At 36.7% G+C, this 13,742-nt stretch overlaps 1 protein-coding gene across 1 annotated transcript in view; it reads right to left on the bottom strand.

Annotated features, from left to right (window-relative positions):
- The window catches only part of LOC141639202 (uncharacterized), a 56,675-nt gene extending 43,226 nt beyond the window's left edge, over positions 1-13,449 (bottom strand). Inside the window, exons 1-7 of the mRNA XM_074448383.1 lie at positions 13,357-13,449; positions 12,941-13,025; positions 12,751-12,831; positions 12,560-12,640; positions 11,853-11,887; positions 11,149-11,260; positions 10,678-10,703 (exon numbers count right to left, since the gene is read on the bottom strand). Coding sequence (XP_074304484.1) covers positions 10,678-10,703; positions 11,149-11,260; positions 11,853-11,887; positions 12,560-12,640; positions 12,751-12,831; positions 12,941-13,019 — 414 coding nt within the window. The 5' untranslated portion in view covers positions 13,020-13,025; positions 13,357-13,449. The remainder of the gene's footprint in view (positions 1-10,677; positions 10,704-11,148; positions 11,261-11,852; positions 11,888-12,559; positions 12,641-12,750; positions 12,832-12,940; positions 13,026-13,356) is intronic.
- Positions 13,450-13,742: the final 293 nt, after the last annotated feature.

Below are 13,742 nucleotides of genomic sequence, written 5' to 3'. Positions count from 1 at the left end.
CTAAGTTGATATGAATTTGGATCTTGGAATCATTTATCTAGTTGGGTAGAGGTCACTAGAAAAATGCATAAAACTTGTTTAAATTATACATTTTTACGAGTATTATTATTAAAACGACTTTTGTTTTACTCCTTATATCTTGTTTTGTAGACCACTTCTTTTCTCATAACAAATGGCAACACCAACCCCTAACGCCACGCCTCTCGCTAATACTTCATGGCTCCGATCCTTCATGGATCGATGTAAACTTGAAAAGAATGGGTCAAATTCCTCCGATTGGGATGCCCAACTCAAATTGGCCGCCCAAGGTGACGACAAGCTTCGTTACCTTACCGAGGCCTCTCCACCCGAACCTACTACTAGGTCGACCGCCGCCACTAGGGAAGCATATGAGGCTTACCAAAAGGAGTCCGCCGCAATGAAAAATGTCTTGATATTTGCGATGGAGGCGGATCTCCAAAGGAGAGCCTTTAAAGTGGGCAATGCTAATGAGATTTACTCCAAACTTGTGACAATGTTTTCACAAACTCCGCGGATCGTCCAATATGAGGCGGCCGCGGCATTCTTTGATCTCGACTTCAAAGAGGGCCAAAAGGTTAGCCCTCATGTGCTCAAACTTATGGAGCTTGTCGAGACCTTGAAAATTCAAAAGGTTGAAATCCCCAAAGAACTCATTGTAGATAGGATTCTACACTCCTTGTCCAAAGTCAAAGCATATGTTCAATTACGGGTGAATTTTAACATGCAAGACAAGGATGTGTCTCTTGAAGAATTGCACAAGTTACTTGTGCAAGCCGAAAGGGACATGGGGTTAAATGTGAACCCACCCAAGGATGTGCTTAACATAAGCACAAAGAGTAAGGGGAAGTTCAAAAAGAATGGGAGGAAGGGTAAAAAGCAAGCTCCCACATTCACCAAAGCTAGGACTTGTGAAGCTAGCACTTCAAAAATCAAGAAGGGTCCTCTTGATAAATGCCATTATTGTAATGGTATGGGACATTGGAAAAGAAATTGTTCCAAATACCTTGGTGATATTAAGGCTGGAAAGATCACTCCAGTAGGTAAATGACTATCCTTTCTTTTATGTTTCTAATTCAACTATGGTATTATGATACAAAGTTGTGATAATGTATCCCCCTTTTTATTGTAAATAGGGCCTCCACCAAGCAAAGACAAGGGAAAGGAAAAGCAAGCATAAGATACCATCAAGAAGCTAGGAATAGCTTTCATGAAGCTTCGCTTTTTTATTGTCTTATTCATGTTTTTGAATTTTAGAACCTTAAGTTTCCGTGTTCGACATGGAAAGGTATTTTGGATAATGGGTTGTATTTTGGATAATGGTGATTTGGTTTGCAACCCAAGTCACCCGTTTTATCATTTTATCCTTTTGTTCTAAAAATTCATGTTTAAATGCTTACTCTTAGAAACATATAACTTAAAGTGATCTAATAGACAAATATAATGACGGGTTTCATTATATGTCCACATGCTTAAGGCTTGTGTATGATCATTTATAAAGCGATTTTGAGTCTATGAACTCTCTTAAAGGAATGTCAATCACCAAGTACACTTACGAAATCTATAACTATTAGTCAATCTATGAGATAGTTCTCCTTATAACTTCACCATCATTATTTGTGTCTCATATGCTATCTTTGAATCTATAGTGTATTTATTCTAAAGATAGAGTGGGAGAAAAATGAGGACACAACACACAAGACAAGATAAATTTGTGTACTTGTGTAAATGAGATCTACGCAAGAGAGAATGATTTGAATGAAGGTATATCTATTCACATAGTATACCCAATAGATGAAGATCTATGGTCTCAAATAAGTTCTATATGACTATAGAGACCAAGTGAAGTAATCATAAGAGCATATTCTTAAGATAACTACACGAGGAGACCAAAAGAAAGTTTTGGAACAAAATGACTAATGTAAAGTCTTAACAAGAGTTTTGACTAAGTTTATGAAAATTTTGACCAATAGTTTCAACCTTGAGATTTACTTAAGAGCCTAAATGAATCAATGTAACATCCTAGTAATAAGCGATATTTATGACTAGATGTTGCAAGGATTGATATACCGATATCTTCAATAGCCAAAGTTTTAAACCACGCAGATGTCATTACTTAACCTCATTATGAAAATGAATTGGTTAAACCTAGGGCTGAGCACAAAAAACCGAACCGCATTTTTAAACCGAAACCGGACCGAAACCCGAATAATGGAGACCGAAAAATTCGGGTTTTTTCCGGTGCGGGGCCCGAACCGAATTTTTAAGCATAAATGAGGTGCGGGTGCGGGTCTAAATAAAATCAAACCGGAGACCGCTTTTAAAACCGGATTGACGTTTTTCTCAAAAATATAATTTCATCTATGAATTAAACACACCTAAGCCAAGACTTAAGCCCAAAACATCAAAACGCTATTTCTTTATGAAGTAATTTTAGATGTGTGACTCTTTAATTGTAGTTTTGAACATCATTTACATGTCTATGACTCTTTGAACTTTAATATGTATGACTTTTTTATGAAATAATTTTAACATTTGACAACCAATGTCTTCAAAAGTCAAATTGGCAGCATGTTTATTGTGCCATTCAAGAGCATTCAACCAAAAACTGGGTTCGAAAACCGGTTCGGGTAACCGGTTTTCAAATCCGGTTTGAAAATTTCACAAAAACCGGTTACCCGGATTAAAAGAGGTGCGGGTGAGGTTTAAGAAATTTAAGGTTTTTAAAACCGGGGACCGAACCGGTTTGCAAAACCGGGCCGGGTAACCGGTTTTGCTCAACCCTAGTTAAACCTCCTTCTAAAAGGGATATTTTGAAGGATGTGTATTAGATATTACTCATATTTAATAAACGACATTGCCACACATCATTGTGACATGAGTGTGTTAGAGATTTAAAATCTCTTTCCATAAGGTTAAAATGAGACCTCTTCGAAATAGGAATTTTGAAAGGATATGATGGGAACATATATGGTTTCATCTTAATAACTTTGCAAAGCAACATACATTCCAAATTTTGAAATATGTTCAATTGAGTAATCAATTTCGAAACATGTGGAATTAAGTGGGAGCATTAGAAATTATCATGTGAAGACATGAAATTTAGTGGGAGTTATCATCCTTTGAATGTTTACAACTCATTACTCATTAGGAATGACGAGCTAATATCTTCTTTCACAAAGAAGTATTTGAGTTTTCAATTCTGGATGAATTTGGACTATGATGAATCCAATTACGACAAGAAATATTGGATTAGTATTAAGAGATACACATCATATCAACATACACATAGGTTATTCATGTAGATGAAAATGGAATTGCCATTAGCAGTCATGGTCGTTCATTGAACCTATGAACGGTTGATCTCATGATTATTAGTAACTAATGTTTCCGCCATTAGGATAATCATGCACATGTCCAATGGTGAATCATATGCATAAGAGCATGATGATTCATTGGTAAGCCATTATAGAAACGTCATGAATTCTCGAGTAGAATCCGATGAGCGATTTCGGTGTTTGACGGAATGCTCTATTGTGTGTCAAGAGGTTACACATATTATAGAAAATCCGAGCACATGCAAGGATTTATGAGAATCCTAAACCTCTTCAAGCTAGAAAGAGAAATAAGAAGTTTTGGAAAGATACATAGTTAGAGAATAAGTTGCTCAAAACTAATTTTTCCTAATATACTAGGATTTGTGAGAAGTGCTAGATCAATTATCTTGACAAATTGTTGCAAGACACTGCAAAACATATACCTAGTGCATTGTGTGTGAATGGAGCACTTGATCAGTACAAGTTATATCATTCACCACAAATTCATTCGTTATGTGATAATCGATAAGGAAGTTCTTTCAAGATAAAGAACCAAAACCAAGGTCAGGAACCTTGATGTGTACTTGGTAAGGTTCATGCTATGAGAGAGAACATGAATGTAAAGGAAAATGCAAGTATAAGAAGTTTGAACACATGGACACATGGCATGTTAAACTTCTATTGCAATCAATAAGTGTTTACACTTACGATATGCATCACAAGGTTGTAATATGGTATTGACTACCCGAGTGTGATGTCGACATTTGTCGTTTGAGTTATTATTAACTCACTTTATACTTTGTTACATCCAAACGGGTTGCGGAGACAATTGAACCCCGTTAAAGTGAACATGGATTAACATTGTATTTGCCCATAGTTACTTACATGAGGTGACGTCTCGAAGTGACTAGAGTGTGATGCGATTGATGGCAAGTTCAAGTGCCATAGAGTCATGTGAGATGACTAGTCGATCACATAGGCAGACTGTTGGGAACATTTTGTCGGGCCTAATGACCGCTTATAGAGTTCTGGCAAATTTATATAACCTGGTCGTGGGGAGAGCTGCTATAGTATTCAAATGAGTCGATTCTTTTGACTAAAGGCTATTCGCCTAAGATGGCACAGTTTCAGATTAACCTTGATTTGTGTTACTACGACCTTCGTAAATGGGGTCAAATGGGCATATTTTGGGTTATGATGGCTGTGGCTAGTTGAAGGGAATGAGTGCGATAGGAATTGTCCACCCCTAGTCAGGGTTATAACAATATCTCAGGGCCACTCGAGGAGTAATGAACTGGAAATGCGTGGCCACGCTCGGAAGGTATCTATAATAGATAAATCCGGTCAATCAGTTATTCTCCAGATCGAGGAAACCACTCTCGATATGATCACTTGCAAGTACGACCTGAAAGACACCTTGCATTGAGTGAGAGATAGTAATAGGACAAGAGAATTGGTGACGCACACTTGTCGAGGACAAGTGGGAGATTGTTGGAATATGTGTCCTCCGACAATAATGCGATCACGATCGTGATCATGATGATCACATGTTTAAGTCTCATTATAAAGAATACAATTGGGAAGTAATATTTTACTGTCAACTGATCAACATATATCGGTAATGATTGGCTGACTAGAGTTTGACATTACTGTCGTGCGACGGTGGTGATCAGTTGATCCCCTAGGTCATACCTATAGGGCAACACTCTTAATTGATCATTTAATTAATCGTATAACGTTACGAGTGAATTAAATTACTTGAAAATTGACGGACGATTTTGGAAGTAAAATTTACGTATCACATTGAAATTTGGTTAAATGAGATACGGTCTGACTAATCGAATTGTAATATTACTCAGATGAAATTATTGTTTAAGGAAACAATTAAATTTGAATGAATTATTATAAATACAATTTATTGTGATTTATAATTGGAGAAATATTTTGGTACAAGTAATTATGAATTACTAAGTCGATTTTTGTATATGACGTATTTTTATTAATACGTTGATTTTTAATATGTTAAAAATACATAACAAATTTATGTTACATATGACATGTGACATATTGACAAATTTGACAAAAATAAAATGGGTTCCATTTTATGGAGGTGCTGAAATAAGGAGGAGGTTTAGGCTAATATTGTGTTTGTTTAAATTAATGGAAAACATAATCATTCACTAATAGCCTAGCCATGCAACCCTAGTTTGCATTGTGAAGACAAACAAAGGCATGCATTGGCTCCCCTACCCTCCTCCTACCCGGTTTTCTTGACAAAGAAAGGCAAGGGTTTTTGCCTTATATTTTTGATAAAACAATACATAATGTTGTTGTTTTTACTACACTTATTCATTCATTCTAACTCATCTAAAATAAGAATTTTAGAAAGATAAAAATAATTTCCTCTTCTCTTCTCTCTAAACCGGTTTTTAGAGACAAAAACCAAATTATTTTTTTTGGGTCAATTTTCTACAAAATTAATATTATCTAGTATTCATAGTATTAATTTTAATTAAGAGTAAGCTTTGGGTATAAATCCTTGGGAGAGATCCTACACTTGGGTCTTTGTTCATCCAAAAGGGAAAGCTCAAGAACAAGAGAGAAAGGTGATCTCTCTTGTGCCCATTTGAACCGAAAATCCAATGTAAGAATGGATGTTTCTTCCTTATTTTGTTTATTTGTTTGCATGCATAAGATCATTAGTTAATTTTATGACAAATTAAATTAAAACATATATGAATATGTAAGTATATAGATCTACTTTTCCTTCACTATGACCAAGTGAGGGAAGCCCTTCACATCACAAAAGCACCCGTAAATGAACCCCTTGACAAGAAAAAAAAGAGTGAATTTTGGAACAACATCATGGGAGTTGTGAGGCACGGGAATTCTAAAAATACATCCCTTCCCCACCCCATTTTGAGAATTGTGAGCCGACACATCAATACCAACTTTTTGGTCATGACCGAGCCTCCCAAGATGAACTACCTACAATTGCAATGCCTTTGGTCCATGACCCCGGAGGGAAAGGGAATACCGGATTGGGCGGACTTATTTGTGAAGGGTTGCCTTGAATTGCAAAAAGAACCAAAGGGAACCATTTTTATTGGGGGCATGATCGAAAAAATTGTGGCCAAAACGGGTGTATCATTTCCGGCCAATGCGTGTCCACTTGAGGGTGACCATCTCATGGACTACAAGTATTTGACGAAAGCAAATATGCTTGAAGTTGTGGACAAGACCGCCCCCTTTGTAATTTGGTGTATGGGTGGCAAGAACCCAAGGCCTTACATGTACTTACCCCGTCCCCCCAACTCACCCTTAGGTTGGGGGAGTGCCCAAGACTTTTACATGCCTCCGGATGACGAGTTTGTGGACCTTTGGGTTGATAGAGCCTATGTAGTTGAACCCGACAATGAGGGAGGTGGAGAGCAACAACAATGGGGGGGAGCTCTAACTTATGGTGACATGCCACATGTTGATGCACCTTTTGATGAACCAATGCCAAATGCTCCTTATGATGAACCTCACTTTACTCCACCTCCAATGCCACAAGCACCACAACAGTACAACAACCCTTCATGGCACCACAATTCAACTACCAAGATTTTCAAACTTGGCAATCGGATGTCACAAACCGTTTAACAAACCTTGAGTCCACCTTCTCCCAAATTCAACTCACGGAGAATGCCCATGCTCGGTGGGGAATCACCGAGAACCGCTACCACCACTACCAAGAGGACATGCAAGAGGTGCGTTATGTCCAAAACGCAACTTTTGATATGGTGGCGGCCATGAATGCCCAACACATGCAAAATTTCCCCACCCAATACCAAGGCTATGGTGAGACTCAAATGAATGAAGCAAGAGCCGAGATGACAAGGTTTAGAAGAAGAAGAAGGGGAGGACCTCCGGGGACAAAGTGAAAAATGAAGTGTGGGGTGGACATGAGTTGGTAACATCATGTATATATTGTAATATATTCATTTTCATGCATCGTATTTCATTTCAAAAAAAAAGGAAAAAGAAAAGAAGAAGAAGAAAAACCCGGACAGGATGAAAAACCCGGATAGGATGAAAACCCGAAAGGGCATCCTAGGCAAAAGTGGGAAAGTGGCCGAGGCCGTAGTGAAAATCCGAAATGGCACTCCGGGCAAAATGAAAAAAAAAAAGAGTGTGAGCCACGAGAGTAGAGATGAGGAAAAGAGCTAAACCGAAAACCCGAAAGGGCGGTTTAGGCAAAATGAGAGAATTAGGAAAAATTTAAAAATTTTGTTGACTCTTTGAAGCCTTGAAATCATGTCACATACATGACTACTTCCATTTGGCGGTGGTGACATAAGTGGTGGAGCTCTAGAAGGCCGGAAGGGTAGGATAAAAGTGTATCAAGGCTAAGTGGGGGGTGTTGGAGGCCGAATCTTTAATTAGCGCTTGATATACTTGGTGAATGAAGTAGTGAGTTGAGTTGTTTGAATGAATGAACTGTGAAGTATTGTTGAGGAATTGTGTTATTGTTGATATTGTTGCCATTTGAGGATTGTGGTAATGTAATCATGGAGGAAATTGAGGTTGCCTAATTGAGATGCTAGGAGATGCTTTGACGACTAGGGTGACCTTGTGTTTGAATAGAGTGGAGTGATAAGGGGGAGAAATAAGGAGAGTTTTTTGTGAGTGTTGAAGAATTGGTGGTGAAGAATAGGTGGACTCGGATCATCTTAGAAAAGGGATGGCATAAGCAGGACGAGTAAGGGAAGAGAGACAAGCTTTGGAGGATTTTGGGTCACTTACTCACTTGTTGGAGTTTTGAAGGAAAGTGACCATGTTTTTTAGAAGAGGGATGATATAAGGAGGGAGTGTGAGCTAAGTGAGGAGAATTAGGAGCATGCCCATACGGTTTCCTTAGCCTCGCGGTGATTAGCTTTACTTTAGTTTGCTCGGGACGAGCAAAGTGCTAAGTGTGGGGTGTTTGATGAGCTCCTATTTCTACATACAATTGGCATCAATTGGAGCTCATTTGGTAGCATTTGGTAACGGTTTTAGGCAATTCTGGCATTATTTGACCAATTCCGAGTGCTTTATCATTTAGCAAGGTTTTCTAGTGAAGGATGAGGTGCCAAGAGACAAGAGAAGCATCAAAGGAAGGATGAAGAACAAGCATTGAAGAAACATCATGAATAAGCCTTCCAAGGATCAAGCAAGCAACGATTGAAAAACGCACTCCAGCAGACAATTCGCACGGTGCGAGTTTCTTGCACCCATTTATCGCACCGTGCGAGTTTTCTGGGTTCTACTCCGTTTTGTATTACGGGCTTTTCCCATGTTAAGTCCACGTTATTAGGTTATGTTAGACTATATATAGTGTGTTTTCCTCTAGGTTAACACATCTTATACTTACTTTAATTAATCAAGTTGTAATTTTGGGAATTATTCATCTTTTTGATTGGGTTTAGATCTACTATGGAGAACTAATCTCCTCATCTTAATCCGGCTCAAAGGTGTAATCTTTGGTTTTAAGACTACTTAATATTTCCTTAATTTTCATTATCATTGTTAATCCTTTGTGTTTATTGTTTGAATTTTGGAAACCTTGTTTAAATTGAGTAATTAAATGTGATTTCCTTGTTGCTTAATTAATCAAATTCCTTAATTTATTGTTGTTGGGATTATTAAGTATGATTTCCTTTTAATCTCATCTTTGCAACACCTTGTTATTATGCTAATGAATGTGATTTCTTCTTGGCTTAATTAGCAAGTAAAGGATTAACTTATAATTAGGCATTAATCGTGGTTTCATTGTGTCTAATTACCCTTATTGAATCTCTAGTGCTTTTATCTTCTTATTAATTTAACCAATGTATGTGATTTCTACTTGGTAGGATTGATAAGTTGGGTTATTTGATTAAGTGTGATTTCCTTGTCATTTGACCATTATTAAGGAGATTTAGGAGAATAATCTCCACAATAAGGTGATAATATTAATTAGAAGGATTGATTGAGTGATTTTATCAACTAAAGTGCCTCACTTTAATGAGTCGGATTAAGTCTCCCTTAAATTTGATAAATTTCCATCTTAAAACTTGATTGCTGGATTACTTGTTGCTCACTCTTGTTTGAATATTGTTTTGTTTTGTTACTTTTGAAAACCAAACCAAAAACCCCCCTTTTTTCCATACTTGTTTGTAGTTTAATTTGTCACAATTGTTCTAGTTGCTCTTTTAAATTCACCTTTGCAAAACCCCCCTTCTCTTGGGTTCGATCCCATTGCTTGCTACTCTACTAGTTTAGAATTAGTATTAATTAGTACGTATTGTGGTATATAAATTGTTAATTTGGCCGTCTTAAATAGCGACGTTTTAGGCGTGCCAAAGGGGCACATAGTAGTGCCATGTGACATCATAACAACAATAAGCTATACACTCCTCGGCTACAAGTTTGATCCCAAAACTACTCTGCACCCTATAACTTAATTATGTCAACCTTCATGAGATAACATTGGCTACAATCATTTCTTGTTGTGCAAATCTTGGAGCTCTTGACTTGGACAGCAATTATTTTTCTACATTTTCAGAGAGGGGCATTTGATAGATGTGTACATAGGTTCCTCGTTGATAGATATGTATGACAAGTGTGGGAGGCTCGATAGGTCTCGTGTTTTCAATTTAAGGTAAATGAACTTTTTGGTAAGGGTTCTATCATGCAAGGGCTTGCGAACCATGGATATGGAATATCTGCTTCAGTAAATATTTGAAACTATGCTAAAGACAAATATTAAGAACTCAAGAAAGATTAGTTGAAAAAAATCAAGAACTTTTGCATTGCCTAATTTATGATTTTCAGATTGATCCTCAGGTAGAACACCACGGATGCATAGTTGATCTATAATGCAAATCTATGTTTCTGGAAGATGCAGCGAAAATTGTTCAAAGTACGGAAACTAAACCAAATTCAGTTATCTGTGATGCATAGTTGCAAGCTTTCTTATAACTTTGTGAAAGCTGAACTCGCTGTTAGCAATCTAAGGCAAACAGGAGCAAGAGGTCAAAAGATTAGGGAACTCAGGTTAGATATGATCTCCTAGATCAAGTCGGATTGAAAATGAAGTCCATCAGTTTGTTGCTGCATGCTGATAAATCTCAATCTGCTTTTACTAAGATTCACATTTCGCTTGATAATTTATTTGGGAGAAGGAGCACAGATGAGAGACACTAGAACAAGGGCGGAATCATAGAGTAAATCCTTTGTACCCTCACTACATTCATTAATACAACCTATTCTCAAAGGTATCGAAAGTCCATCACACTGAAGATAAAAAAAAAAACGGAGAAAGCCAGCACCTACATACCTCTGGTAGATTCCATTTATCAATCGCTGTCAACATGGAAAACAAAATAAAATCGTCATAACACAGGGAAGAAACTGAGAAAAAGACTTGAGATATTCTGATTAAATCTAATTGAAGCCTCCCGGCACGTTAAAGAGCTCAAACAAACAGTACATGCGCATCATATTTTAATCAACTACGCCTTCAGTTATATTTGATGTTTTTAATTCAAAGGACAAAATCAAATTAAATAGTTAATAGGCTCACCTCACAAACTAAGTGTAGGTGTGCCAAAATCTAAGATTGCACCGAAGACATTTTAAACAACGTTTGTAGACGGCGGAGAACCAAGACAAACACACAATGAAAGACCAGACAAGAACAAAAGTGGAAAAAAAAAAAACAGATTATAAGCTAGCAATCCTAAGTAAATAAAATGGTACAACTCAAAAGAGGATCCTAAGAATGCAACAAAGTAAAATTGTCACTCACCACGATAATCTACTGATCCGAATTCAAGAAATTCACTATCAGTATTATAACACTGTTCTTCCCCGTATTTGTCCGTAACAATATTGTCTCTATAAAAAGTAATGCCCTCTTCCTGCATTTGTAAAACATATCACCACGCAGCAAACGGTGGACATAAGTTAGCAAATCTTAACAAAGGATGCCAAGTGTCGCTTGCGAAGAAAAAATGCAACAATAACTCTCACTCAAAACCAGGCTCCAACTATCCTCTAAACAACTGGGCGTGCAAAACAACACATCAGTGTTTAATAAGCTTTAGAGAGACTGGCCTGAACTATTCTGTCTACTTAATCACAGAGGACATGCAACGGGCGAGGACTAATAGTCTGATAACTCATCAGGCACACGTTAAGGAAAACTGCAAATACTCAACCAACATCAAAATAACAGTAGCAGACTAGCAGGCATCAAAACCCGATAATGAGTGTTAAAGATGACTGATTACACATCATCAATAGCCTCAATCCTATAGGATGGAAGTGTTAAGGGCATATCAAAGAGATAAAATCTACGAGGTCGAGCACTATCACTAACCAATAAAATTTACTGTCAGGGAACCTAGACAACAATAAACGGTAGTACAGAAACGTTATTATAAAGGCATAATGGACAATAAATACTGAGCCTCCAAAACTGAGCAAAAGGGTAGAAAAAATCCCAAATACCTCCTCATGGTCAGAATCAGAGTAATCAGAGGAGCCTGCAAAACATAAATAAGCAGAATAAGTTAGGCTAAGGCTATGTGCACAGAGAACACTATCACAGCAAATCCATATCGGAAATGTGAAGGTTAAAAAAAAAAAAAAGAGCTCCAGGTAAAAGATGGTCTGAGGGAGCAGATACAATCAAGATTAGTGACGAAAATTAGCTTAAAAAAATTCCATAGTTAAATTAAACTCAACTTCAAGCTACGACTTGAAACTATCTCAACCAATACCCCATTTTTAAATTAAAATTCCATAGAAGAAAAAATTTCTTTCATCCCAATCATTTTTTTAATTTCGATTAAAATACCTCATAACAAGGTATAAAAAAAAGGTAAATAATTGATACTGAGTGGAGTAATTCATAGGACTGCTGAGTTGAACTTTATTCTCTTTTGTGGATTACAAAAATCAAATGTACACAATTATTACAATAACACATAACGAAGCCAACATTGAACAATGTACTTCTACAAAAATTTCCAAAACAATGTGATTACAACAGGACACTTATAAATCAAATTGTTTGCGTTAAGAATGTGGTAATATTTCAGCATGAGCAGATTGTTTGGTTTTTAATTATGTTATTCTGAATCGGCTGCAATTGTTGGACTAACAATCTGCGTCGCAATTCCATAAGAGAAGACAAGCATATTAACGGAGTTCACCTTTATCGCTCAATAAAGCATCCAACGGGGCATCATTGAGGCGTTGCTTCTCATGTGAAACCGGGTTTTCATCTTCTAAGGCTGCAACAAATTATACAAGACATGGCATGTCAAACAAGCATTTAACTCATCGCGGAAACAAAAAAAATAATGTGAATACTGTAACTAAAAAGAAAAATAATCCACTAAACCCTTATCGCTCAGGGGAGCATCCAACTGTGGATCACCGAGGCGTCGCTTCTTATGTGAAACCGGGTTTTCATCATCTGAGGCTACAATCAATGAATTATACAATAAATGGTATGTCAAATAACTAAACAAGCATTTAACTAACTAATCAAACAAATAAAAACAATGTATGAATTGTACTCTGCAACTTACAAGAGGGATAATCCACTAAACCTGTAGCCGAACCCTTAGCATCAGGTAAACTATTCTCCTCATATTTGGCACTCGCCATAATATTCTTCAACATATACAGAAATAAAAACAATAGTATAAATAAATTAAACTTATTAACGTCGACGAAATGCAAAGAAGCTGTACGTTATCACTATCATGTGCAAATAGCTAATCGCCATGCAATCGGAATAATTCGAATGTGAAACCTTGATTGACGACTTTTACACGAAAAATTTATTGGGAAAACATAAATTTTACGAGATTATACCAAGAAATATGGATCCCCCACACAATTTTATAAGATAAAACACAATAATTATGATATTGACGAAGAAAATAAAAGCCCTAATTATCAAAAAGGGTGAATTTCTAAAAGAGAAACTAGAATAACGTACCCGTATTTGTAAATGTTGTAAGAGTCGTAAGTCGTAACAGAGAAAATCAATTGAAAAGGGCGAAATTAAAACAAACAAATTAATTGCACAAGTACCTTTGGATTGAAGAGGGAGAGTTGATTTTTTATTTCTTTAGAATTATGCACGTGTTATTCTAGTGTTTAAAACTTTGCACGAAATACCAAAATTCTTTAAACCGCAAAGTTTTAAATCTTAATAACACGTGTTTATAAATACAGGAAATGACGATTCTTTTTCAAATAGTTTCATCTTTCTGAAACCAACGATTTGAAAAAAAAAAAACAATTGTTGCATTCGGATCTCATGGATAGAAGTTATTGTATGTCACAGTTTTTTGACAGAACAAACTTTGATTGACCATATAT

Source organism: Silene latifolia, unplaced genomic scaffold (genome assembly GCF_048544455.1).
Source record: "Silene latifolia isolate original U9 population unplaced genomic scaffold, ASM4854445v1 scaffold_298, whole genome shotgun sequence".
Classification (NCBI taxonomy): domain Eukaryota; kingdom Viridiplantae; phylum Streptophyta; class Magnoliopsida; order Caryophyllales; family Caryophyllaceae; genus Silene; species Silene latifolia.
The sequence above is the reverse complement of the archived record's forward strand: the minus strand, read 5'-3'. Positions and strand labels throughout refer to the sequence as shown.